Raw genomic sequence first — 27,142 nt, forward strand, 5'->3', positions numbered from 1 at the left:
TTATTTAGGGTGGTGTGAGGATGCTTGGAACTCTCAGGGACTGAGCAGAACTCGCTGACTCCCATTTGAGGCCACAGGGAGATAAAGGGGCATTTGGGGGGGGCAGGAACAGGCACTGTTGTTCCTTTATTCTAATCTACTCCCATACTGGATTCTGTACCTGAAGATGCATGGGAAATCAGGTTTGCAACCCTCATGAGTGCTGCCTTTCTTTGTACAATCTCTAGTAACTAGTGCAAATGTCTTGTTAATGTGTGGCACTGAAAAACCGAGATGGTGTTGTCTGCCTTTCTGAGGAGAAAGAAAAGATTTTGCTACATCTCCTCCTGTGAACATCATTAGATGTCCACAGCTTTTGGCTGCTGTTTTCGGTGAGCTCATCACGATAAATCGTTTCTTTCTCAAATGCAAAACACTGACATCAGAAATTACTTAACCTCAAGAAATACATTAATAACAATCTAATCTCTTAACTGTTAAGTGTACTGAAATGCAGTGATTCTTCTGTTGTGCACTTAACATTTTGAAGGGTGTAATTATGAAAGATTGGTGAAAGAGGACGTAAGATTGAAAAGCCCTGGGGAGAAGAATGTGAGATAACCACGAGAAACAGATTTGTATTCTGGGTCTTGGCTAAAATTATTGCCCCTCACAGGCAGACACGTCTCCCTGTCTCACCCACAGGAAGCGCCCACATGGGAGACACTGTAAGGGCAGATCTGAGTGACTGACCCCTGAAACAGCCGATCCGTGCATCTGGTGACGAGAATCAGACCAGACAGTTCAGACTACACAAGTAAGCAAATTTATTTTAAGACAGAACAAATATTGTGGCAAACAACAATACGCAAATTCAGTTGATAACAGGGGTAAATATCAGACTTTGTTTTCAAATAGATATAAAATATATTCAGGTTTTGTTTTGTCCAAAAAGCAGCTCATGTAGGGGACTTGGGATGGGAAGGGTCTGCCCACACCATCCAACAGCCCATGAAACTCCAGGACCAACAGCGACTCCTGCGCCAGTGGGGCTGGGTGCACGGGCTCTCCCCCCACAAGACAGAAGTGCCTGTTGGAACTCCAGCTCCCTTTCAATAGTTCCCTCCCTTGCTTCCACCTCCCTTCTGGTAAAAAGCCAATTCTTGCAACAAACTCCACTTTTGGTGGTGGAGGAGCTGGAGCGGCACCACAGTGCCCACCTACCTGGGGATGGAGTGGTCACAGGTGTCCTTTTTAGGCACAGATAAGTGCCCAGAGAACTGCTGGGCAAGCAGCTCACCGCCAAAGGCAAAGGAGTCGCGCTGAATCCTGGCCCCATGCTCGCCATGGAGAAAGGGGACAGGATTGCTCACTGGAGCACAGGGGCGGCTGCGAGCCAAGGGGGAGAGAGCTGCTTTCTGGAAAAGCCATCCCAAATAAAAGCACACATAGAAAACATTAGATTGTCAATGATGCTTTGAAACGAATTCAAGTTTATCATTTAGTATGTGTTCACTTCGTACAAACAGAGGAGAAATACTGTGAAACTTCAAGCTCTGGTCAGCATGTCGTCAGTTAGCGTCCACAGAAGCACCATCAGGTATGGAAGAGTTAGCACCACAGAGTTGTAGGACGTAACTGATAACATGCGTCATTGGAAAACTGGGGACACGGAGATCCATGGGGGACATGGTACAGTCCATTAGGAACAATACAAGGCAATTTATGCGTCGTCATACAGTACAATACAGCCACTGACCAACCAACCCTTTCAGTACAGTACGGAACATGTAACACTTTGCACCCTGTTAACACTAGGGGACTAGAGACTCTCACACTTTCCTTTCCTTCTGGCCAATTCTGGTACCAAAACGTGCAGGAAGCATGAAGAGCTTGACCCTTTCCTGACACGCTTCACAGGGTCTGCACGTCAGGAGAGACGGGTCCTGACAGCCCCAGAAGTGCTCCTTACCTCTGGCATAGTGAGAACAGGGTCAACTGAAAAAGTGCTAAATTACAGTACATTTGCATTTTTATATGTCAACTACCGAACAGCGAAACAGATCGTTTGAAAACAGAATCGGTATTGTACAGTAAGTTCACACTTAATTCTTCACCGTTTCTACACTTGTAACACATGCATTTTATTTCCATTAGTTTGATGCCAGTAGGACCAACATCCTTCAGAACAATGATCTAACATTAAACAAAACTCCCTAAGAAAAATATTAAGCATCACATAAGTTTCAGAAAAATCTGTTAATCAGCATCACAATGTACTCAGATTCACATTTAGGGCTTTTCATGCCATGAATTTAAAACACCTTTTGGTTAATATCCTGAAAACAAAAGCAATCAAAACCCTCCAAAATAATAATAATAATAATAATAATAGTAAAACCACAAAAAACAGCTGGGGAAAATAAATTCTCTGTCTGTATGTAGATGCGCGCACACATACATGCACATACACATCGATGGGTGCATGGGTGTGTGTGCATTTGGAGACTGCTTCCTGCAACGCACAATTTGATAAACTTGACTCATTTCAAGGTCATTCACATGGGCCGGGAAACACTTTTTGGAAACTACGGAAAGAAATTAAAAAGGTCTCTGCTGGAGAGAAAGAAAAGGTCAGTAAAACATCGTCCGTGTGCCATTTCAATGCACTTCCCATGAGCTACCTCAAACCCAAACAACTAAAAACCCCTAAAGGAACCGTCTTCTGCTTGAAAGGTCCTTCCCGAGAAAGAGGTGCTGTGCTGTGCATTACATTTGGGCCTTATATGTGCCGTGCAGCAGAAAATGCTTAGCTTTACCTTCCCGAAGGACGAGATGCCAACTCGGAGGGGCAAAAAACTACACCTGTGGAAAAAAACAGAGACCTGTTCTGCGTCCCTCTTCCTTGCCAGCTTCCTTTCCCAAGAAGAAAGCACTCAGCTCCCCAAAGGATGACAGCATGTGGGCTGAAGTATGCAAAAGCATCCCGCTGTGTCCCAGCGTCAGCCAGAGGGGCCTCGGCCCCCTGCAGGCCTTTCTGAGACACTGTCCCCTCATCCACTAGTGCCTAGGCGCTGAGAGAGTGCACCCGAGCCACTGGATGCTAGTTCTTTAAAGCTAGATTTGCAGGGTTAATTTGGCCAGGAGAGGAAAAACAGTCTGGAATCTATGTACGTTTCCACTTCAAAATCACACAATGGAGAATATAAGAGCACAACACTTCGGGCTGCTCAAATCTTGTTGCTTTTTAACCACCTTCAATTCTGACTGAATGCCTAAACCCATAAAGCTCTATTGGAGAAGAAAGCCTAGGTTGAACCCAAGCAAAACCAGTTGGTCAGGACAATACTTCATCTGCTGAAACAAGCAAAATTAACACATTTTTTTCCACTGGAGGTTATTTCCACCACAGCTGCTTGCTAGAAGTGAAGGAGAAGACCTAACTCATCTCTCTTCCTTCAAACTCATCACACAATTGACTGTACTAGATAGTGTTTTTTCCTCCCTCATGTCACCAAGGAGCAAATCCCATCCAGGAGCATGGCCAAGGAAGAGCTCCAATGGATGATGACAAGGGCCCCATGCATGGATACCTCATTGGGAAGGATGTACAGAACCCTTGCAAGCACCGTGGCTTACTCGTTGCTGCAGAAAACCCATGAGGGCTTTTAGAGAAGCAAAAGACATCCGTGAGTTGAGAGGGAATGGTTTGGAATATCGAAACCTGGAACATTCTGCATCCTGAAGATCATCACCCAGGTTCAAATCCTAGAGAATTATGACTTTGCCATTTAGGACAACCTCTACCCCATTGATTTTTTTGCTGGAGAGCCAACTCAGGTCCCACACCAGCCATGCTGAAATATTGCAGGAATTTAACAAGGATAGGAAAGAATGTCTACATGGCTTCTTACCGTGCGACTTACTAAGCTCCTAATGCTGCTCTCCAGTCTCAACAGCAAACCCAGTGGTTATTATGCTCCATCTTCTAAATCATTTGCAAATCCTTTATTTAAGAATATTTTTTGTAGTTTCAGCCACAACGATCCCAACAGCACTTTCAGTACAGGCACAGTGATGGCTTGTATTGCAATGGCTTGAGCGCAGTTGTTATTGATACCTGCACCTACGCGCAGTTTTAAGTTAGCTTTCCCACTGACCCAACCCGCTAATGCAGATCGGGTTCTCTTACCAAAACCGAGAGTATCTGCCACACACTCTTAGCTCTGGTTCCGTTTCACATCCTGCCATCCGTGCAAATCAAAGTGTAAATTATACCACCTTGCACTATCTCAATCCCTTTTGAGATTTCTCGTATATCTTTGGTGTTCAAAACAACCATGCGCTCGGTTCTCTGAATGACCTCAAAGTTTACAATAACCGCATCTGCTTGGATGTCAGTGATTTAGATGTTCAGTCTATTAGGTAAAAACAAACTGTGACGGTTTCATTTCCCTCATTTATAAAATTGCTAAGAGATATGCAGTGGAAATTAGGCACCAGACAGTGGTCACATACACCTCAAAATTATCTTCTGATGGCCCCTAAGTAATTAACACCGTGCGTAAGAGGCTAAATAGACTGGGGAAAAAAAGTGGTTCAAAACTCAGTGCTAACAGTACTTACAAAAGTGCAGTGCTCAATATAGTCAGAAGCAAAGTGACCACTAGTACTTAAAGTGCTAGTTTTAAAGTTCGTTTGGTTCAGTGTCCAAAACACTGGGAGAACATGTGTGATAGCTAGGGATGAAATCAAAACCAGATGGCACTGCAACTGTACATGCCACACCAAAAGTGCTTCAAATCACACCATTTCAGGGATGCATAACGCTACGGGTCAGCTTGTGAACACATACAAGCAAACAACTGACACCTTTTAGGTTACGATAAAGAACAGCTCCATTAACTCCATCACTACAAACCGATTCAGAAAGCAAAGGGCCACAGCTTACGAAAAAACAAGAGTCTCTCAGAACAGTTACGAGTCTTTGCAACTATGATACTCAAAGTCTAGCAAAAGCAACCCTGGGAAGCCTGCCGAGTGTCCGCAGCAGGCTTCACCAATGCTATCATGCAGTTTACAGAGGAGTCACACTGCAGACTGCCTCCTTTTACACGCTATCTTACAGTTAGCCTATTCATGTACTTACTGGTGGGTTTGTTTTTATACTTATGTACGTTCGCTTTCTGACTACGCGTTAAGCCGGCTTTTTTCTCTTCACCACGCTACCGGTGAAAGGACAATTAGTGCAAGAACAAGACAATGAAAGCCGCCTAGTAAATGTCGACGTTCCTAACATCCGATCTTCGTTTTCTCGAAGGAAAACATCCCCAGAAAGGACTTAGGATATGCAGGCATCGCCTTAGCATGTCTAGCATGCTGTACCACACAGCCGGGTGAAGACAAGACAGGAGATGCACAAGAAGGAAGGAAGCTGCAGGGAGAAGGACCAAGCAGTAAGGATGTGTTCCTCCACTCAGCTCTGCGTGCTCCTTGAAGGAGGCTGGGCGAGGAGGACTTCTCCTGACTGAGGTCAGATGCTGTCCTTCTCCTTAAACACACAAGACATGCTTCATGCTGACTTCTGCTTCTCCTATTCCAGCTGTTGGCTTTTTTGTTCCCTGTGAATAACCATGTTGAGCTGAAAGCCCAGACAACCTAGGGCAGACCTACGAGGACCAGGCAGCTAAACAGAGGGAGGTATGAGAGGACGAGTAAAAAGCTGGAGTAGCAGGACCACAGGAACATAAACAAACTGTCAAGCTTAGAAGTCTCAAAAGGTTTCAGCAGGTACCCAACAAAAAGATCACCGAACATCATAACTGACCTCCCGGGCTCTGTTTGCATAGTTTTCAACTCTTGCAAGTGTTTTACCAGGCAACCCCTGGCTGTCCAATACCTGATGCATGCCAGCCACGTGCAAAGCTTTAATGGAGAAAGCTCTGTTTAAAATGAAAGTATTGGCTTGCTGGAGTTTGCAGTCAGAAGCAACTGTCTGTGTTTGGTGGTACTTTCTGTGTTTTGTAAATCACTCCTGGGTTGTCAAAACAGGGAGAACCACACCTTGCATGTGTAGTGGGATGTTTCAGGTACAGCTGTAAACCTTTTCCTGTACTGAACCAGTGAGCAAACATCAGAGAGATGATTTTTCAGAAACAGATGATGTGAATACCCCAGGAGAAAAGGAATTTCAGAAACGGTGCCCCGATCTCCAGCACTGCTCCAAAGATATATATCTAAAAAAGCAAAAAGCAAGGTCAGGTGTCCTGGAGCTAAGAATGCAGATTCAACTTTGCAGACACGGAGCTGGAAAGAGACAAGTCTGGATAAGACCTGGGAGTTAGGGACGGGAAGCACCAGCTTTGCAGCACCTGCACTATTGATCCAGACAAGAAAACTGCTGAAAGAATCCATCCTGTGACCCTGGCTTTTGTGTTTCAACCCTCTGAGCAGCTGCAGGCAGCAGCTACTGAAGATCCAAAGTGGCCTGCTGCAGACATAGCCCTCTCCCACCCAAAGCTCACCAGGGAACATGCGTGCAAACTTGCACATTCCTGCTTTCATGGCAATGATGGAGACATGCGAGATTACAAGCAGTTGTTGGGCATTATGCTGGGCAAAGAAGTTTCCACATTTTTTATAACATGCACTGTGTATATCTTGCAACGCTGTCATGTACTACCATCTTCTGTATGTAGATACATGGAAAATATTTGGTTTCAGTAACATTGATCTCAATGTTGAGACCAAAACCAAACACTGCATGTACTGAAAATGCATCAGCATGAAAAGTGCAGTACAAAAATTGCTCATTTTCCCAGTCATTCTTTTTGTATGTTCTTTTCTGACAGTGAAGATTTTTGGCAAATGATAATCAGTGGGTAATAAATCTAATGCTAGAAAACTGCATTGAATTGCTGGGTAGTTTTCCACACTGCTCTCTCAAGGAAGTTGTCAAAGCGTGCTTTATTTTTGCTGCCTGGGAGAGATGCTGGGACCATCTCACCACTACCCTGGCATAGCAGCAACCACTGTCCTTTGGGATCGCACACAGGAAAGCAAACAGACTGCCAGGCTTTTCACACCAGGCTGGTGTTGCACCAAAGTGCTGCAGGAAATCATACAGCCTGCGACCTTACCCGCAGCCTGAGTGCTGCTCAGACCTGGTTTTTAAAGGCATCAGTAAATTCATGCTTCAGTCAGCATGCTAGATTTTCATGCAGATTTTCTTGGCAACTTTTCCAGTCTCTAAAAAACAACTCATTTGAAAGTTTATGAGAAGCAACATTTTATTTTTGGAGGCAGAGGCTTTCGCTGCATCAAAGCCTGCAGATATCCGTATGCCACAATTAAAAGCTGATTTTCAGTGACGAATAAAGTGATTCCCAGACACAGCATACTGCAGAGTAAAATGTGATCCAAGATTGCTCAGTACCACAGGCATAATGCAAACTGAAGACACGGGGCCATTTTTAATTATATGCAAATTAACAAAATCCAGATCCTGCAGCGGAAAACCAATTCCGGGAAGAAATAATCATCCATCTTTTGTAGTCCTAGTGGTGGTGCTTGAGAAGAAGCTTATTTACAAAATGGCAATCTCCATAAAGAGGCTGTCTTATCACTGCCCAAAAAAGGCACGAATGCAGATAGATACATACTACTACAGCTCTATAGATCCTCTGCCTGGAAAATTCCCAGAGGCTTGGGGACGGTGCTTGAGGACCGAGATGTGCCAAACTGAGCCCACACCAATCTGCACAGAAGGAGCCTAATTCCAGCTCTAGGAAGGGAGCGTGCACACTGGCACGTGGAAACTAAACATTATGAGCCTTGAGTATGGGAAACTGCATCCATATCAACTCGTACCAGCTATGAATCTAATGCAACCCACAAAAATAGCACTCTGAAATTCGTGCTTTGAAATGAATGCTTTCAGCAAACAGCAGGAAAATCATATGGTCTTTAAATTATGTATAAGTGAAAACATCTTTTCAATGAAAGCATTAATGAGGTGTAAAACAAAATGATATTCCAAAAATGCAGCAGGCTTTAGACTTTCTGCACTTTGCATGATTATTTAAATGTGGATGAGAAGCATCTTGTCCCTGCACAAAAATATGCATCATGTAGGATGACAGAGAAATGCTCTTTTTTGTGTATAAGAAAAAAGAAGGTATAAAATCATGAACTCTCGGAGTAGTTCAGAAAGGTGTGAAGAAAACCAAGCAGTAGGATCAAAGCAGTGAGAAACAACCTATACCCAAAGCTGCACGGTGAGATGATCACATGGGGAAAGGAGCCTCCAACTTCGGTTCATGGCCAAGAAAGACAGCAAGAACCGCCCCTTGTGTGGCCACCTGGATACCAGCCCCAGTCAAGCTGGAAGTGCACCCAGGGGAGCGATACATAGGTGATAAATTCATTCACAGGACCTACTGACCACAGTTGCTGCTCCTTCTGCTGAGGGATGCTGCCACCACAGCCACACTACTGCAGCAAGTGTTGAAGCAGTGGAAAATAGGAAGTCAGCAGACATGTAGGGACATCTGAAGTCTAATTTCAGAGCCTTCATACATTTTCTGAGCCTAGAAGCATTATCTATCTGCTTTCTAGTCCTAGCTGGATACACACCCACATAGCTAGGCGTTGCTGTCTCCATCCAGCATTACAAACCTGAAGACAGCCAGAGAACACAGACACACTGCGCTCCTGTAACAATGGAGCCTGACGAGGGGAACATTGGACCACAGGGACCGCACACTGAAAGCAAAACATTTTATTACTGCTGGCCAAGCTTCATAATGTACGCTTATGAGTAAGGTAGGGGTTGTATGCAGATCCCTTTGTTTGCCACCAACTACAGCTTCTGGTATTAAATGCAACAGCTGTTGAGCAGTGTGTAACAGTATATATCAGTAGAAAGAAAAAAGGATAAGGTGCAGTTGAAACAGTGGGGGCTTTAACTTGGCAGAAAGCAAGATCTTTACTTGACATCAGCCAGTGACCAAGTATTACATCAACAGCTGAGGACCCACAAAATGCAGCCCTCCAACTCCAGTTCTTGCCTGGTTCCAACACCACAGCACCAGCACCACACAGGAGAGTGAGAGGGGCCAGCCCTGGTCAGAGGCTCTGCAGGCACCAGGCCGAGCCTGGGAGTGGCCAGGAATGCAGGCAGGTGGGTCACAACTCACGTCTAACTTAGCCATAAACCTCTGCACATGGTGGCCTGGTGTTGACTCAGATCCGTGATTCATGTTTTTTTCTCTTCAGGCTTCCGTACAATATTTTTGGCTTTAGATGTCTTTCTGAGATGGTTTCTAAAAAATGTAAGTTTCTTCCAGCAAGAATCACACCTTCAATCTAAGACCAAAAATATGTTTATCTTTTCTAGATGTCAGAGGTGATTAAAAAAAAAAAGCTATTTTGGCCCACCTACTGAAGCGTACCTAATATAGTTCAACAGCAACAGCTTTTTCAGCCCAAATCAGTTTACCTTCACAGCCAATATTCTACAAGCAGCTTAAAATTGTATCAAACTCCATCCAGAGGAACACTTTGTTCTGATCTCCGATATTGCAACTCTTATTTTGCATTAGTTGCTGCATCCACACAAAATTCAAAGGGGAGGGAAAAAATTCATTCACTGGTAAAAGAGAGTTCTAGGTTTTACTAGTACATATCTACTGATTTTTATTCTTTAACAAATAAATTAAAAAAATAATTGCTGTCTTACTCAAAAGCCTTTTGTGGAAGGTTGAAGTGAACCCCTCTGCAAATGCATATAAAAAATGTATGTTCTTGCTAACTCACAGTCCAAGCCTTCCCTCGGAGTCACATTTTCTGAAACTGGTAATATTTAGCATTGTGGAGCTCCATCACAGCTGGCTGGGACTGCTTTGGTTGCCAAGGCTTGTGAGCTGGACAGGGTAAAAGATCTCTGCTAGAATACTGGCAAGAACGATGGCAGAAAAGGCTCCTGGAAAACTGGATGCCAAAAGGAGGCTGGTGTTTAGGCTGAGGCAAGTGAAAAACACCCATGTCGTTGTCTCCTGCTTGTCCTCTTGCGCACAGCCTCACCGCTTCAGCGAGGAAGAGGTTGGCAAGGGGGTTGAACAACTGTAGAGGGCAGCCCCAGGATGTATCACAACAGGTCAAGGGCCACCGCAAGGTTGCAGTGTGGACAAAGAGCGAGGCTGTTGCTGCATTTGCTGTGCTGACCTCAATGCCCAAATACTGCAGCGGCAAACCTGCCCTCAGGTGTTAATCCAGTGCACCTCTCAGGCTCTGAAAGCAAGCATGGGCATTTAGCTTTTTTTTTTCTTTTTCCCTTTGCAACTAAAAAAATAGCGAGTCCATTGCTGTGAAGTTAAAACTCATTACAACCTAAAAAAATAGGGCAGTACAGACAAACTTGTGCTTTTTGCATCATCAAAGCTTGTGGACATTGAGTGTAATGAAGCAGAATGGAAGAGGATGTGAGCTTCACGTTGTCAAGAGCCTTAGAGGCTGAGGAAGGTAAGAGGATCCCCCAGGTCGTGATTTCTCTTCCTCAGCATAGAGGGGCGTCTCTCTCTGCTGGAGGGCTTTTAAGGGCCTATCTCAAAAAGAGATTCAGAGACAGACTACACGAGCAGTAGCTCAGTTCTACCCCAGAGAGTTGTCATGCAGCCTGCGATGTCCAAGCCACGGCCTAGTCTTAACTTCTACCTCTCACCGATGTTTCAAAAGCCTGCTCCTCTAACTTTTCTGTTCCTCTTTTGGGGGGAGTTCAGGAATACTTTTGACACGACGTCTTCTCCTTTATACCTTAGCCAGCAAAAATGTCTGTTTCTTTACTAGATTTGGAGTTCCAGCACTTCCTCCTTTCATTTCTTCTTTTTTTTTTTGTAAGACAGCTAGGAGAAACCTATCAATAGTTAACTCAAAGGGTCACCCTCGAGAGCGCTGAGAGATGCCTGTGCTGGTGTAAGCAGAAAATGCTGTTACTGAGGTCAGGGGCTGGGATGCAGCAAGCATATGCATCAATTGCATGCCACCACTCTCAGATCCCAAGGACAGAAATGTCCACGTACTCCCCAGAGCGATCGCCTTCCTCCAGAGTCCCACAGGATAGCAAAGGAAGGCTAAAGTAGTTGTGCTCCTACAGTACCCAGAACAGAGCTGTTTTCACCTTCCCTGTTCTTTGCTCACTGGGTTAACATAATCCTGGGTTTCAGGATCACTTGCCTCCTGCTTTTTTGTCCTGCTCAACACCAGCAGGGGAGCTCATGAGATGCAGTGATGAAGGGGCAGGCTTCTGTGACTGTCCACATACAGTACAGTTCCTCTTTCACCTCACTCTCACTCTTTACATTCTCAAGCCTGGCTGGAGAGTCTTCCCCTCACCGCCACTTTGATCCGGGTCCCACGGGCAGGCTTTGATGGTCCCTCATCCTGGTGGCTCCCTACATCGTCACCCACTGCAGAAGCTGCAGCCAGAGCAGCACTACAAGAGAGTGGATGGAAGATTGGCAGATGCACAGCTCTTATCTCAGCATCTTCATATCTACTTTGCTGTGGCTATGCTCATTCTACGTACCTGAATTTATTAACCTGGCCAGTTCCTTGGGCTGATTCCCAAGCTGATGTGTTAGGGACTTGCTGTCATGCACACAGAAAGAAGCAACTCCAATCATTCTGCAACCGATTTGAATGGCAGTGTTTAGCTCAAAATGTGTACTTCCAGACTATAGCCTACTTCTGCATTCAGAGAAACAGAATTACAGTCACATATAACAAAGGATCGAGGCACAACATCAAGTTGTGGTAAGAAGCAATAGTCTAAGCTCAGAGCAGTACTTGTAGTAGATGCAGAAATGCTCATCCCTGGGGAAGCTGTTGTATGTTGACTACAAGCAAGAGTCTGCACGCAAGCAGTCAGTGTGTTAGTCAGCAGTTAGTCTACAAGTGTGTGATCCAATCTGCCCTAGGTAGCTGCTTTGTGCAACTCTACTTGACATGAGAGTGATCACAGAGGGAATAAGCGAGAGTCACTAAATAACTGCTAAGCTAAATAACTACTGCTTTGCTGCAGCGTGACCCCAAACCTCACAGGAACTCGCCTCAACCTACAGTTAACATCTGTGTACTCCCAAATTCCCACTGACCGTGCAATAGCCGCATAAGCGCATGAAGGCTGCAGAACAGGATGCCTTTAGTCATTGGAATGGTTAAGGCCAAAATACGTCAGACACAGGCTGCTACTTATGCTACTTTAGTGACCTTGATGTTTTGCAACCAGATGGAGAACGAATAAAATACCAATTGAAAAGATATGTTCCAAGATAACAGGAATGAGGCTTGGTTCACCTCGTCAAATGCTGTGCTTGTTCTCAGCTTCCTAAGTAAGGGCTTGAGCCAAAAAGCTATTTTCCTAATTCTGCCAGGTTGGGGGCATTATGAAACTTGATCAAAGTTAAAAAGCTGTCTTCAGTATTTAGAGATTAACAGAAAACTTTAGCCTATAATCTTTGGATTGACAGTACATGCTCTGAGCCTGCCGATGGGCATCAGGAGACTTCCTCCATTTACAGCAGATCACTGCTGCCTGCAGCAAGGTGCTCACAGCACACGGGAAGGGTCCCACTAAAGGCTTTGCTTTACCAGCCTTTTGTGAGAGAAAGCAAAGCAATCATGGGGATACTACAGCTTTAGAAGACTTGTAAGTAAAATATTTTTTGATGATTATGGGTGGAACAAGAGATGGATGAGTTAAATTCACATTCATTGACAAAATTCACTTGCCAGAGAACATTTAGAAGCTAGAAACACATGAAACAAATACCTTTATTTTCCAAAGAGGTGGGCAAAGTGATAACCTACAAAAGGGGGCCACAAAACACTCACAACCAAGCTGTGCCAGAGTGTTAAGAACTGCAGTGACCATCATGTTTGTGCTCGTCAGGGCAGCGACTACAAGCATTAGATGACATTCAGAGGCAGGTAATTTTGTGGCAATTGTGAAGAGCAGTTAATGAATGTGGTTGGATTTCAAGATACTCGATGGCAAGAATTCACAAAAGACTGTGGATATTCTTAATACGTGCACCTGTGTAATACTGGGGCAGAGGACAGAGCACAGCTATGTGAGATCTGTCCCTTCAAAAAGCACTTCATAGCATTTTCTAGATGAGTGTCTATATACAACCTCATAACTTCATGAGATCTCAAGCCAAATTGTTGTCTGGATCGTGACAACTCGTGCCTACTGCAACCTCTAGCTGGGAAAATCTCTTGGAAAGAATGGCAACAGCACAATCCTACAGTTTTCAAACTCTTCTTGGAGTTTATCAGCATCTCACCGAACAGGCTGTCCTCAGAGGCAGCCCGGTTCTGTTGTATATATCTGTTCTGATCAGCACTATAAAAATCCTGAGAGTGTTCAAAAATCTGGAAGAAAAAAACAGTAACTATCACAAATGTATCTCAAACAGAAATCCAACTGTTGACTGCGTATTGAGTTTCATTTAATCCAGAGTAACTGCAAATGCTTGCTTCTGTGCATTTTTAGCACAATGGTCAATAATTTCACTATCGAACATTTTACATGAGGTTTCAAAATCCATTACTACGGTAGCCTCTGGCCACCAGACAGCTCTTCTGGTCAACAGAACAAGGGTATAGGCTGTTGTGTGCTGAAGAATCAAACCTTGAGCTTTGCCCAAACAAAAAAACCCCAAACAAACACGTGAGTAGATGAAACACTGCCTTTCTGAATCTGAAAGGCTTCTCTGTGCTTCTGCTGGTCGGACACCAGCCTTCAGTTACCTACGTGGCTGGACAATGAAAAGTGGCCAAAGATTCGGGCGAGTGCTGGGCTATGAAAGCCTGTGCCCTCTATGGGGGAGGGCTCAGAGATTGGGATTCTCAGCAGCACACTGCCCTCAGACCTCTGTATGTCTTTCCAGGCTGGCAGATCCAAGGACAAGGGGAAATCTGGGAATTATTTTAAGGCCTCATTATAGATTATTTCCACATTATGCACTGCAGCACAATATAACAACAACATAACTATTGAATGTCAGCATTTGCTGTCTGCTTTCTTGACTTGCCCCATATACATGACTGTATATGTACAACATACTTACATGGCAATGGCAAAACCAACTACAAATTACAACATGCAGTTTTAAAAACTTTCCTGCTTGTCGTGTTCAACAACACAAGCATGTTATTTGAAAACTCCTTCAAACTTCATGAGATGCACAGGACACTATGATGTTGCTGTGCCCGGCAGAAATTGAGGATCCACCAGACAAGGTCGAGCCAGGAAGACCGGAAGCAACTGGAAAGGTATTTGGTGTGAACGTAGACTAAGAAGACAAGATCGTGACAAGATAGCACCTGCCTCACCTGCTCAAGCTCCTCTGGTTGAACTTAGGGTTGCCTCTGGCTTTGCATTTGCTCTCTGGAGGTCAGATTTTTTGCATCAGGCAGAGAGTAACAGAGCAAATTCCTCAATGCTCCTTATCCTCCCCCAGCATTTAGAGGTGGGTGAAGTTTGAGGGGGAAAGTTATCTTCTGGTGGAATGCCAGCCTTCTGTGCAAATGTCAAACTTTGCTACCTGGGAGCCCAAAAGTCCTCTGGTTTGCTTCTGGCTGTGAAGCTGTCAGGGTCTGCTGCTGTTAGCATGAGATGTGCTTCAGCTCACCCTTTAGGACATTAATGCAGAACAGCATGGATAATTAATTTATGTTAAAAATACCAGGGCTGCATTGGCACATCCAGTCTTCTCTGAGGAAGAGAATGAAAGAAAGAACAACTGCTGTGTGACAGATGTTAGTCATTATGTTTAAATGCACTTCTGGAAGGCGCTCAGATATATGTGTCAAATGATTAGAGTAATGCAAGATGCTGCATAAAATAGGAGAAACTTCTTTATATACCTACACAAAACCATTGGATCACCTTGCAATAAAAATGTTACGAAGGAAAATCCAATTAACTTTCAACACAGATTAAGCTTCTAGGAGCTGAAAAAAAAAAACAACAGAGCTCTTCAAGCAGTTATTTTGCATTGCTAGATGGGTGCTGCTTGAAGCACAGCTTGGAAGGAAATGACACAACTACATTATGACAAACTAGTTGAACGGCTTTTTGAGCAGCCTGACACGAAGCCCTTGCCCAGGATACCGGAGGAGGTGCTTAAAACCTTTCTGGAGAAAGCAGGAACAGCATGGGTAGAAAACAAATGTCTGAGAGTGAACGTGAACATTTAATGTCTTGCTAACTTCTGAACAGCCAGGAGATTTTGTCCTTCAAGTACAAGATATTTCCATTTCCTACTCAAAGCAGCTGCAGCTGTTTGTCACTCTCCGGGACACAGGTGATGTGCAGCCAGATTTTGAAACACCCTGAAAGGCGCAACCCCTCAGTCACACCTCTTCCATCAGATATATCAATGCAAATTTTTTTCAGGTCCCAGTAATGTAATGATGTTCCAACTATTTAAAGCAGAATGAGTTTGTTGTGTATTGAGTGTTTTACTGCTGGAAGGATCACAAAAAAAAAAAAAAAAAATTGAGCGTTAGCCAGTTTTGTTTTGTGACCTCAATTAGTATGAAACAAGTAGCAGCAGTGCAGAAAACTAGAAAGCCCATTGATACAAGGAATGAGAGGACATAAGCAGAAACAATAATGGCAGGAGAGGCAGAAGGAGCACAGGTGAATGCCAATTTAAAATAAAACAATTAAAACTGGCAAAGTTTAAGTAAATGTTGGTGACTATTCAAATTATTGCATGATGAAAATAATGTTTTACATCTGTATGCAACAATCCTTGGAGATTTGGGAACACATGGAAAAAAACCTGTATTCCAAACTAAATTGGCACAGGCAGCCACTAGATCCATTCTTGCGCTTAAACAGGTATCCTGTTAGTGCTAGAAGAAACACTTAGACCTTTAGCATCCCAGTTTAGCCAATATCATTTCTTTTGCCAGTTAGATCGTGAGCAGCTTTCGAGGCTGATTTGCAAGAATACATATTTTCCTCCCCATCAGACACTCCTGATTTACCCAAGCCTGTGGATGCCTACAAAGAAAGCCTACACACAGGAACATATCATGAGCTCGTGACTGCTGAAGCAATCCAAATATAAATATTGTGAAGATGGGGAGAGTGTCAATGAAAATAACTTTTATATTTAGGTAAAGGCCTGTTGATTTTTTTTTCCTACATCCTATTCAGAAATAAGAGGAGGCATGAATGTTGTTAGGTGGTGTTCTGTCAACCTACCATGTACAAAAAAGATTGATACTGCCAGGCTTCATGGAAAATGCGTACTGTGGTATTTTAATATCCCCAATTTTCTAAAACTATTAAAGAAGGGCAAGAACTACTGTTTGGGCTCTGTATAGCCGATGCAGAAAAAAACAGGGAGGAAAAAAAAAGTCAACAGTTGGAAAAAAAAACAGCCTCAAGGAGAAACAGGTTATGATTTCTACAATTAGCCTGTTTAATTAGTATCACAGTCAGTCTGCTGGGAGATACCAAGAGAGGTCTTGTTGAGGTCTGCCTGCCCTGGGTACTGCTCTTTTCGACATGTAAACTGATGATTTGAGGATGGATAAGAATTATTTAAGCTGCAGATGGCACATCCCTGGGAAGGACCGTGAGCACTGAGAACCGAGACTGATCTTGACAAGGTCAAGAAATAAACTGAAAAGAAATGAGACGCAATTTGGTCAGGATAAATGCAAGCTTCTGTGTCAAAGCAGAAAAAAGCCTCTCTGCAAAGACTGAAAAATGATTGCCTTTGTCCTAGCTCAGCCGCAGAGGAGCTGAGAGGACACAGTTTCAAACAGCGCTTGAGTCAGCAAGCATGCTGTTGCAAAGCCCAGCACGTGAGTGTATAAAATCTTAAATTGTGATGCTTTTGCTTGAGGCTGGTAAGGTGGCAACACATGGATGTCTCCTGATTTTGGATTTTCTAATTCTGGGTTCAAGAAAGAGACAGACTGATCAGAAAGAGCCTAGAGAAAGCAGAAGCAAGAGCATGGCGAGGGCTGCAAGCCACCATTGGTGGAAGGCTTTATAAGTGCCTAGAAGAGGACTCAGAAGAGACCTGACAACAGTCTTTAATTATGTAAAGAGCTGCAAGCAAGGGAGGGAACAAACTGTTTCCATAACACCTCTCGAGAATGTGGCCTGTAAGACTAAAAGAGACAGAATAAGATGGTAGCATGAGAAACGCAAGTTGGACAGGAGGAAAGGTATTCAACAGTAAGCAGGGTGAACCATTGAAACAGCTTGTCTAGGGAGGCTGTGAATATCCATTGCTGGAAGTTTTAAGAAAGCGAATTTTATCACGTTGTTTAACTTGGAAGAAATACAGATGCCTTTGTGCTGTGTGGATTCTGAAACATAGAATTATAGACACCTCTGTAACAGCAAATTTAAGTTTACTGTCAGATACTTCCTCTGAGCCGTTCTTCAACCTGAGTTCCAGCCAGATTGAAGACCAGTGTGAGGAAGGGGTCTGGTTTAGCTCATCTTTGCCTGGGGGGCCACTGCTGATGCTCTCTCAAGGTCCTTGCCAACTCCATCGCAATACATCCTATTAAATATCCCCTTGTTCTCCTCACCCTTAGATTTCTTTGGTCCTTCCTTCATGAGGGGACACTGAGATGGAGGAGTTCTCGCACAACTTGTGAGACGCCATTCAAGATCACAAAAATGAATCTGTTTAACAACTCAGCATCTTTCGCAAGAAGACAATATGCCAGAATGTTTTCATACAAAACAGCAGAAAAAAAAAAAGTTGGAAAACTAAGTAAAAGTCAGAAAGTGCCAGAATTAAGAACTGTCTGAGTAACTTAAATTCTGACATTTGGACATGCAATTCTTTTACAACTGCCTCTTCTCTAGCATATGGATTTCCTTTTCATCCATTGTTCTGCAGCAGTCCAAGCCTTACCTACGTGTACCTTCCAAACACTGCAGACGTACCTACCCAGTATGTTGCATCCAGTATCTTCTTGCTTTTCTTTTAGAGACCATCAGTATTGATCACAAAAACTGCAATGCCAGATGAACCCAACTTTCTCACACTCCACTGAGGTAGGGTGATATCACTAACTACAGCTTATTGTAGCACTGGGGAACATAGGCATAGGCAGAATAAAGCCAAAGTTACCAGGAGGCCCAGTTTCCGATGCTGACAGATTATGTGGAATACTTGTTGTTATTACAGCACTTCACTTGTTCAAAGCATGGCCTTCAACAGCTGCTAACACTGACTGCTTCTGCAAAGCAGGCCTCAGAGTACCAGCACTGGGCTCCAAGCACAGAAAGGCTATACCAGTGAAGATCACCTGTGAAGAGCCTCATTAAAAACTGCACAAATCCTTTGCAAAGATGGCATAGAACGTGTTTTTGGAAAGCTGTTTTCACAGTGGGGCCAGCCTTTCTTTCTCTCTAACCCCTTCAGCCCTTATCGCACCTTTCCTCCCCAGTGCACAGGAACAGCTGTCCAACAGGGAAGCCACTCCCACTGATTCCTGTAGCATGAAAAGTACACGCAACACTGCACACATTGAGATAGCAGAGGCAAACTTTACAGGCAGCGAACACCTGTACACTCCCCTAAGCTTCTGCATGTGCTCCTGGACAAAGCTAGGCTATCTCCAGCTTGGCTGGACCTGAGCAAAGAGGAGGGCTTGAGTGCTGGCAGTGCCACTTCTTCCCCATACCACAGACAGAAGTCCCACTCTGCAATTCCCCGGGGCACAAATCCTGTCCTTTCTTGCTGTCACCCCCTCCTGCCTTTCCATTCCTCTTCCTTGGTGGTAAGCATTTAACTCTATTCACAAGCTCCTTCTCCCACTGTTTCTTGTGAATGAAACACATAGAGAACAACCACCAGATGGGAACACGCACAGGAACTCGAGGTTCACCAGCAGCCGACGTGGAAGGTATCTTTTCCTCAAATTAATCTGTTCATGGCAAATTATCAAGATTAAGAAGCGGCCAGACACAAAGCCCTTCTGCCTGTGGAAGGGACTTGCCCTACAGTGACTAAGCGACCAGCCTCACAGCCACATCTTTAACCAAAAGCTTGGATGCAGGAGCTGTTGCCCCTTCCCATTCAATAGTAATGTGTAGGACAGGTTTAAACACTTAAAAGGCAACATACATCTCTGCAAAGAAGGTACAGTGGCCACTTTCTGAAGAGCTAGTGATTCCCACATGCCTCATGAAGCATTTTGAGGTAGCCTGTCAACTGGGGAGATGATTACAAAGTCATTAGCGAGAGCTTTATTGGGGTGGTATTTGGGTACCTCGATTGTTTGTACCTCTGGAGATGGTACGAATACAAAACACGTACAACATGCACAGAAAGGCCAAAGCGTAACACCAGTGTATAGATTTCCAGAAGTTAATGTAAAGACAAGGCCCCTGAGGCTGCTGGCCTATGTTTTGCACGGTACCTTGGCATGCAGCAGGAATAATCTAATCACATTAATCACAGAAATGCCAAAGCGCCATCCAAGTTCTGAAACCACGGCGTATGCTTTGACATTTCTAGAAAAACAATTTTTATTCAATGTCACCTACCACTTTTGTTAACATTATTAAAGAAATTAACATGTAAGATTTCTCTGTTGGAGAAGCCAGGCGTCTAGCTTCTCCATAAGTGCCAGCAAGAAAAGCTACCTGATGATTCCTACAAATCATTCCCCTGCCATATTTCATTAGGGGAATGCCAATGGAAATGCACTGCTTTGGCCACGATGCTGCAGCCAAGTTGCAGATGTCAGGATCTGTCCAAGCTCTCTGTAACTCCTGGCATCCTATTTTATCTCGATGCTTTAAAATATCATCAACTTGATGGAGACACAGGTGGAGAACCAAGCATGGGCATGACAAAATATTAGAACAACTCCAGCGCGATGACAACTGGTAGCACCAGCATTATCGTGTAAAAATTGGTGTCAGCCTCTTAAAGCTTCTGTGAGTTTGGGAAAAACAGAGTGCCAAAAGATGTGGCTTCAGCCTCTTCCAAACACCTGAGCCCTGAAGCGCCTCATGCCCTCAAGCCCAGGGTGTTTTCCTGTGATCCTATGGATTTCAGCTGTTTTTAGACAAGGCTGAATTACCACAGATATCCACTGCTGTACATGCATAGCTCCAACAGACCAGGAGATAAGAAGCTACGAGCACCTTGGACAAGGAGGGAGAAACTGCAAAGCTTCACAGGAACCACAGCTCCATATGGGCAGCATGCCCACGAAAGAGAGCAAAGCACAGCAGGTGGGTCTTGCTTCTCCACCTACTCAAATCTGCTTGGTTTTGCAACCACGCGATGAAATTTTCACAACTCCAGATGAAAATAACACGACGGGGGGGCAACAAAAGGCATCACCATGGGTAGTGTGAAAAACATACAGGTGACACAGCCACTGCTGAACGGAGACAATGCCTTACATCCCTATGGACGGAAAAAACACCATCAATCGCCATGCATGCAGAGAGCATCATTCCTGAAGACGAGAAGAATGGCTTCAGCCTGCAGCCACTTCAGGCCTCTGCCAATGTCCCCATCCAGCATGATGAGGTCTGAGGCTTGAGCCCCACGGGGCGGCTACACAGGCACATCAGGCTCGCACCCGGCAAACACCATGTCTGGAACCGTGCCACCATGATCTTTCCCAGGATTTCTGCTCAAAGCACCCACGAGGAGGACTAATATGCAAGTAGCTTGTTATGTGTTCAGTGTAGCCTTTACTTCCGGTCTTACTTGGATAAACTAGGTATTTCAAATGCAACCTTTGTCTAAAAGGAATGGAGGAGCAGGAGGGGGAAGGCAGATTTTAGGCATCACAATATGTTAAGTCATTAAAAATAAAGGACATTTTAATTTTGGAGGAATCAGCATAGAAAATTAAATTGAAAGTATACTTTTCTTTAAGAATTACTTTAAAATGTATATATATATACCATATGTACAGCAAAAAGTATGCAATAGAACTAAAACCTGCTTATTCATTAATTTTACATAGGGTGCAAAGTCTGCACAATAAAAATACAAACTAATAAACTCTTTTCTGCTAGAAAAATTACTACACATGGATAAAAGAGCTGCAAATGAGGTGAGCAACAGGCTTCCTGGCCACTACCAGCTGCCTTCCCCACAGGTTTAGGTCACCTGAACAGGCCTTGGGAAAAAAATGGTGCAATCATTGGACTACATCTTCAGCAGAAAAAAATGGATGCCAACGCTGATTTTTGTAATTGCTTGGGATTTTTTTTTAATAAGGGACAGTCTTTTTATCCTTTCAATGGCATACTTTATGAATGTAAAGGTTTGCAGAGTAGAGGGATTTTAAAATGGCATGGGAATGCAACGTGACCCGTGGGGCAGCAACTGGCTATTACCCGCAGCTCTTGCTTCACCTGCACTGTGCCTCGAAGTAAAGTTTTCCCTTCTTTTGCCTATGTTTTCCTCGCAGCCTCACTGAAAACCTAAGAGATGAAAGTGCTTAAAAGCCAAAATCTTAAAAGGGCCATGATAAGCAGCAGGCAAAGTGCTCTCAGTGAAATAACGTGCTTACCCAAACTGATAGTATGAGAAACTGCCTTTTAAGCCCCATCTTTAGACCGTGTACTTCAGATAAATAGGTTATTTTTGTTACGAGCTACTACAGGCTACAATATACTCACATAAATATATCAATGCCTATACGTGAATATGAATTTTTATATATTGAGTACATACAAGAAACATGACAAAGAGCAGATTGCTGCCACGGCTGCATCTTTCAAGGGGAAGCCCAGCACGCGTGTCCCCAAGACGTGATTTTTGTCACCTCCTTGCAGTGCCAAGTGTGGGGAACCTGGCCACAGGAAGCCTTCCAGCCCCTTGTCAGCGTGCTGCTCTGCTAGTCCTTCGCTGAAAAAGGCAGCTTCTGCGCAGCAGGTGGGGACAGCTGGCAAAGCCTCCGTGACACCTTATTCTCAAAACAGGCCCTTGAGGGGCAGCATGAGTGTCTACACTGATGGAAGGGAAAGCTAAGCACAAGAACTCTGTTGTGACCCACGCTACATCCATGAAAAGCTGGTTTGTCAGGCTCAGCATCAACGTTCAGGGCAGACCTCAGCTGCCGGAGAGCCGCAGCAGGCACTGCTACCAGCTCAGGCTGCTCAGCAGCTTTGCACACTACATCTCAGTGTCCCGCTTTGATGAGCTCGGAGGATCTGTACCATCGTGCCTGTCCTGGAGCTGGGTCAAGAAGGTACAACAGGTCCGTATCAGACACGTGCAGGATACGACCTCTTCCAGATTCAGATTACAATGCTGAAGCACCCCCTGCCAGACCAGTGGCAGAAATGTGCTCCTATTATTTACACAATATAAAGTGCATTAGGATCTTGTTATTGAACTGACAGACTTCTGTCTGGACCATACAATTTTGAAACAGAGGTGAGGGCTTTAGTAGGAAATTCTCTCATGAAAAAAGAGGTTCAGACTGGTACTCGTCACCCTGTCCTCCTAGAATTGTTTTTGGCCGTTCTTTCTAGTGCAAATAAGCTTGTGTTTTCTCAAGTTTAAGGGACATGGCAGTTTTAGGGCACAGAGAATGAACATTTGAAATGCATGAGGAACACAGCATTCCCAAGCACTGCAATGGGCCCTTCTGCACACAAGCAGCCTACATTATTGCTGCTCTCAAAGGTTGAAAATGCACTGCCAAAATAATGATGAACCCGTTTCCAAATCTAAATGGTACAATCTTGCATTGCTACATTTTGAGTTAGTCTGTTTTACCCTCCAATGACAATATTTGCAAGCGTCAGTGCTTTGCATTTCCGTGGAAACCCGTCACTAGTGGTTTACCTATTGGTAGTCGGCTGTGAACTTGAAGATCCCATCCAATTTTGGATACTAAGGTGCATCCCACGTGGGGAGAGTACATGCATTAGTGAATCCCATGGAACCCAGCCCTGCCTCACAGCCAGCAAACACTGGATTCCTGGCTGCTATTTACAATACACTAATGCAATCAGAAGGCCAATTAATTAACTCAGGAAAAAGATTCTTAAAAAAATAAATGGGTTAAACGCACAGAGATACCAGTCTAACTAAGATACAGCCAGCTGCATTTAGTTACCCTTTTGTCACAATGGCAAGTGAGTAGCAATAAGGAAAGCCATTTTGCATCTCACCTTTTTTTTTTTTTTAAACAAAAGACGTGATGAAGAAACAAGCCTTTTCTATCGCTTTGCCCATTGCAAGTATTTTCCTTACTAACATCAAAGGAACAGAAGGAATACGTGACCACTTACAACACGCACCTAACCTAAGCAGATTCCAACACAGCAGCTGTTACGATGCATTGACACAGACGTGGGCTTGGACTGGAAGATGTCAAGTGCGTAGGGGAGGAGTGCCACATAGGAGCGGGAAAGCGAGCATCAAAGAGTTGTACATTCATAGCTCCAGTTGGTTGGAATCTGTGATAAGTTCATTGTTACTCCAGGCACTGATGGGCAGCAGCAGCCAGCGACGCGCTGACTTGTGCATCCAGGACTCGCTTGCTAAACTCTGGTTTCACACCAACTGGGACGTGAAGTTATTGTAATGGTTTGCTAACCGAACCTGTTAAAAACATTGTGACCAAAAGCGTAGAAGCAAAGATGAACCAGTACCCCATAATGCCTCTTGCTGATTCATCGTGGTCTGCTAGCAGTTCAAGTGGTGGAATGAGAAAATCTCTTATAGACTTGAAAAAGTACCTGAAAGAGCAATCTGTGCAGAAACGGATGGTTGTTGTGATACTAAGCCAAATGTTTGCTTGCTGTAACTGCTATATGTAGTTCTATGTAAAGGGCAAATCACCTAAAACAGTGAAATTAACTTTCTTACTTTCTGTCACAACCGTAACATTTCCTAAAGGTTCTTTGGTGACTTTGGTGCAAGCTTTTCTTTTTTTTTTTTTTCCTCTTTTTCTTTTTTTTTTTTTTAAAGTTAAAACAGATTGACTGTTATTAGTACCCAAAGTAAAGTCCAGATTATCCTCTTAGTTCCCACCTCTGCCTCCCCAACTTCTCTTGCTATGGTTAATGTCGTAACAGGCAATAGCTTTTGGATGTAGCGTGGCCATGTAGCGTGCAGGTGGCTCCAGACTAAGAGTGAAGATAAATACCTTTCTGAACAGACTTAAAAAAAAGTGGAATGGTTGGGTTGGAAAACATCTGGTCCGCGTGCACACTAGGCCACTTGGCAAAAAACAATGCATGTGATTGTAAATATCTGACTAGACAGAGTAACGCGTCCTTCAAAAAGACTTCAAAGGTGGGCAACACATTCTTTAAAGTACCTGGGGCTCAATCAAACTCCCAATGAATTCAGAAGGAGAGGAACCAGCACCCAGTGGCTGAAAAAGCCCCTTGAATGGTATGTATCCATTTTCTAAGAAATGATCATGAATTTTCAAAATCTTCAGGCCTGCTAATTCTACGCATTTTCCCTTGCAGCAGAGAATTCTTCTGGCAAGGACTGTAAGGCTCAGGCTGCAGAGCTGCCAGCGGACTTTGCAGAAAGCTAGCAGTCAGAAACCAGGCATCGAATTGCTGGATTTCAGCTCCAGCTTCAACAGGGCAGGAAGGAGGTGATGGCAGGGCGCTGGTATTATGTTGTACTAATAACATCTGTAAAATCAACGTGACAGAAAATCTGACGCAGCCTTAACCACGGCTTTGAAAATGCGTTACAGATCAATAGGACAGAGATGCATTTCGATACGAATCAAATGGTGCACCAAATCCCCCAAAGGTCTTCCTCACAACAGGAGGAGAGAAGTGCCCAGGTGTTGTCCTCGTGCGCGTAACATCATGGCTGCATTCATCTCACGACTGGGAGGGAACCCTGGAACCTCAACCACGGCAGCCATCTGGCTCAGCACACCCGTTCCACAGCCGCCTGCCAGAACCCACAACACCCCGGCTACAAAAATAGCTTTTGAAATTTTGAGGAATGCTTTAAAAAAAATCATCAGCCTCGCGTGGGCAGAACACCGAGATAAGAATGGATTATGACTTGTTGCCATTAATTTGGAAGGCTTAGCACTCAAGCACAGTTTCACTATCCTGGGATACTCAGGTTATTTGGTTAGCACAAAACTACGAGATTAATAACAAATCCTCTGCTCTCCACTAGCACGTTATTAAAGGTCTGACTGGTTTTTGAGATTTCACCCAGAAAGAACATCATTTCAAACTCAGTAACCAGCAGATACCAATTTTTAAACATCTCCCTCTCCTCATACGTGTCTGAGCAATTAACATGTAGACACTTTTTGCAGTAAGCGCCCTGTGGCTCAGCTCTTCAGCCTTTTGACCGAGTACAGGCAGAATTCAGTTCCAGAAAAACTGCCATAAGCAGAAACCGATACATTTCAGCGTGAAGGCTTTTTTTGCACCACGCTGAAGTGCAACACAAGCCTTATCTAGACTATTTAAAGGTCAGAATGCTGTCTTTTTTTGTGCTGATACGCATACTTTCATAGTCTTCCACACTCAAAGAAGCTGACTCATACAGACTTGGGAGGTTGGTACTTTCATAAGAAATACAGAGATGTTTTGGGCATAATATAGCATGATAACCAGACTCCCATAATATTATGTACTGGAGTTAGTACAGACTACCAGAAGAGGACTTTACAAAAAAATGGGGCAACTTCAAATTACTATAGATCAGTCCCTCTCACCAATATCTGCTTTGTGTTTTATTTTGCCAGACGGCCAGTTCAGTGCACTCTATTCGAGACCCTCTTGCTCTTCACCACTGTCCCCTCTGACATCCATCCTTTTTTCTTTATGGCTGTTGTAAATTCTCCTCATCTCTTCTTCATACTTGATAAAATTTTCCCCAAACCTTGTCCACGCTTTGTACGGAACTGTGATGGTGTTACGGTACGGTGGCCTCACCTCACTTACCTTCAGAAAAATGCCATACCTGTTGGATCCCACATCAAAGTAGAATCTCTTGTTGTCCACCCGGAAGGAGGTGCCCTCAGGGAGCTCAGGGGGATCATCGCCCCCACCCCTGCGATCCTCCATGTCCCCCTCGCCGTATTCTTCAATCAGCTGGACCAAAGCATCCCTGAACTCGATCATCCCTTGCGCCGGAAGGACAATAGTCTGCTCCTGTCCCAAGCTGTGGCCAAAATAACCAATCATGCCAGGTCCCCGGCTCATCGTCTGCCTGATCCGCAAGAAGCGGCCCCGCTGATTCTCCTTCAGGTCAAGGTAATATTTTCTGTTGTCCCTCTCGATGTACTCTGTTTTGAGGACGCTATGAGGGTGCTCTTCGGAGCCCACAGAGCCCGGGGGCGAGGGCGGCGGATGCTGCTGGCGCCGCCTCGAGTGCTGCTCCTTGCCATCGCTGTGCTCATGCCTGTGGCCGCCTTTCAGGCCCAGGTGGGCATAGTGCTCAATGAAGTCACCCAGGCAGTCCTTCAGCTCGGCAGCCACCGACAGGGAGAGCGTCAGCTTGCTTTTCCTGATGTTGTCCTGCCTGCCTCTCCCGATCCAGACCTCTGCGATCTTCAGGAAGCGGCCCCGGGAGCTCTGCTTCACATCCAGATAAAATCGTTTTTTCTGGATGTCCACCCTCTTGGAGGCCAGCTCCTGGATCTCCATGCAGCCCCCCTGGGAGGGGGCTGCGTAATGGTACTGCTGCTGGGACTGGGAATAGATGCTCCTGTGCAGGCCAGAGCCCCCCAGGTTCCTTCCTCCTCCTCCTCCGCCTCCTCCCCCTCCTCTGCCTCTTTCCATCTTTACCAATCAGCTGGAAATAACACATAACAGAGACACAGATGACAACATCAGCACCAGGGGCCTGTTCTGCTTCCTGGCGGCGGCTCTGCTCGCTGCCGCTCCCCCTACCCAGCTGCCTGCATCCCAGCTGCCCGCTGCCCTTGTTGAAACTCTCTTCCCTACCCCAGGGGCCACGTGCCCTCCTGAACCCCGTTCTCAGCAGCCCACGGCCCCGGCCCCAGCTCTCTCGGTTCTGCCTTCCTGCACCTCCTGTGACCTTTTTGCCTCAGTGCTGACGATCGGCCACCAGGGCCCCCCGTGCTGCTGATCTCCCCGTGTCCCCGGCCCACCCGCGGC

At 44.8% G+C, this 27,142-nt stretch overlaps 1 protein-coding gene across 1 annotated transcript; it reads right to left on the reverse strand.

Moving 5' to 3' along the window:
* Positions 783-27,124, reverse strand: PURG (purine rich element binding protein G). The gene has a single exon (XM_021394324.1). The coding sequence runs from the start codon at positions 26,801-26,803 to the stop codon at positions 25,784-25,786; it is 1,020 nt and encodes a 339-aa protein (XP_021249999.1). The 5' UTR covers positions 26,804-27,124; the 3' UTR covers positions 783-25,783.

The sequence above is a fragment of the Numida meleagris genome, chromosome 4, assembly GCF_002078875.1.
Source record: "Numida meleagris isolate 19003 breed g44 Domestic line chromosome 4, NumMel1.0, whole genome shotgun sequence".
Classification (NCBI taxonomy): domain Eukaryota; kingdom Metazoa; phylum Chordata; class Aves; order Galliformes; family Numididae; genus Numida; species Numida meleagris.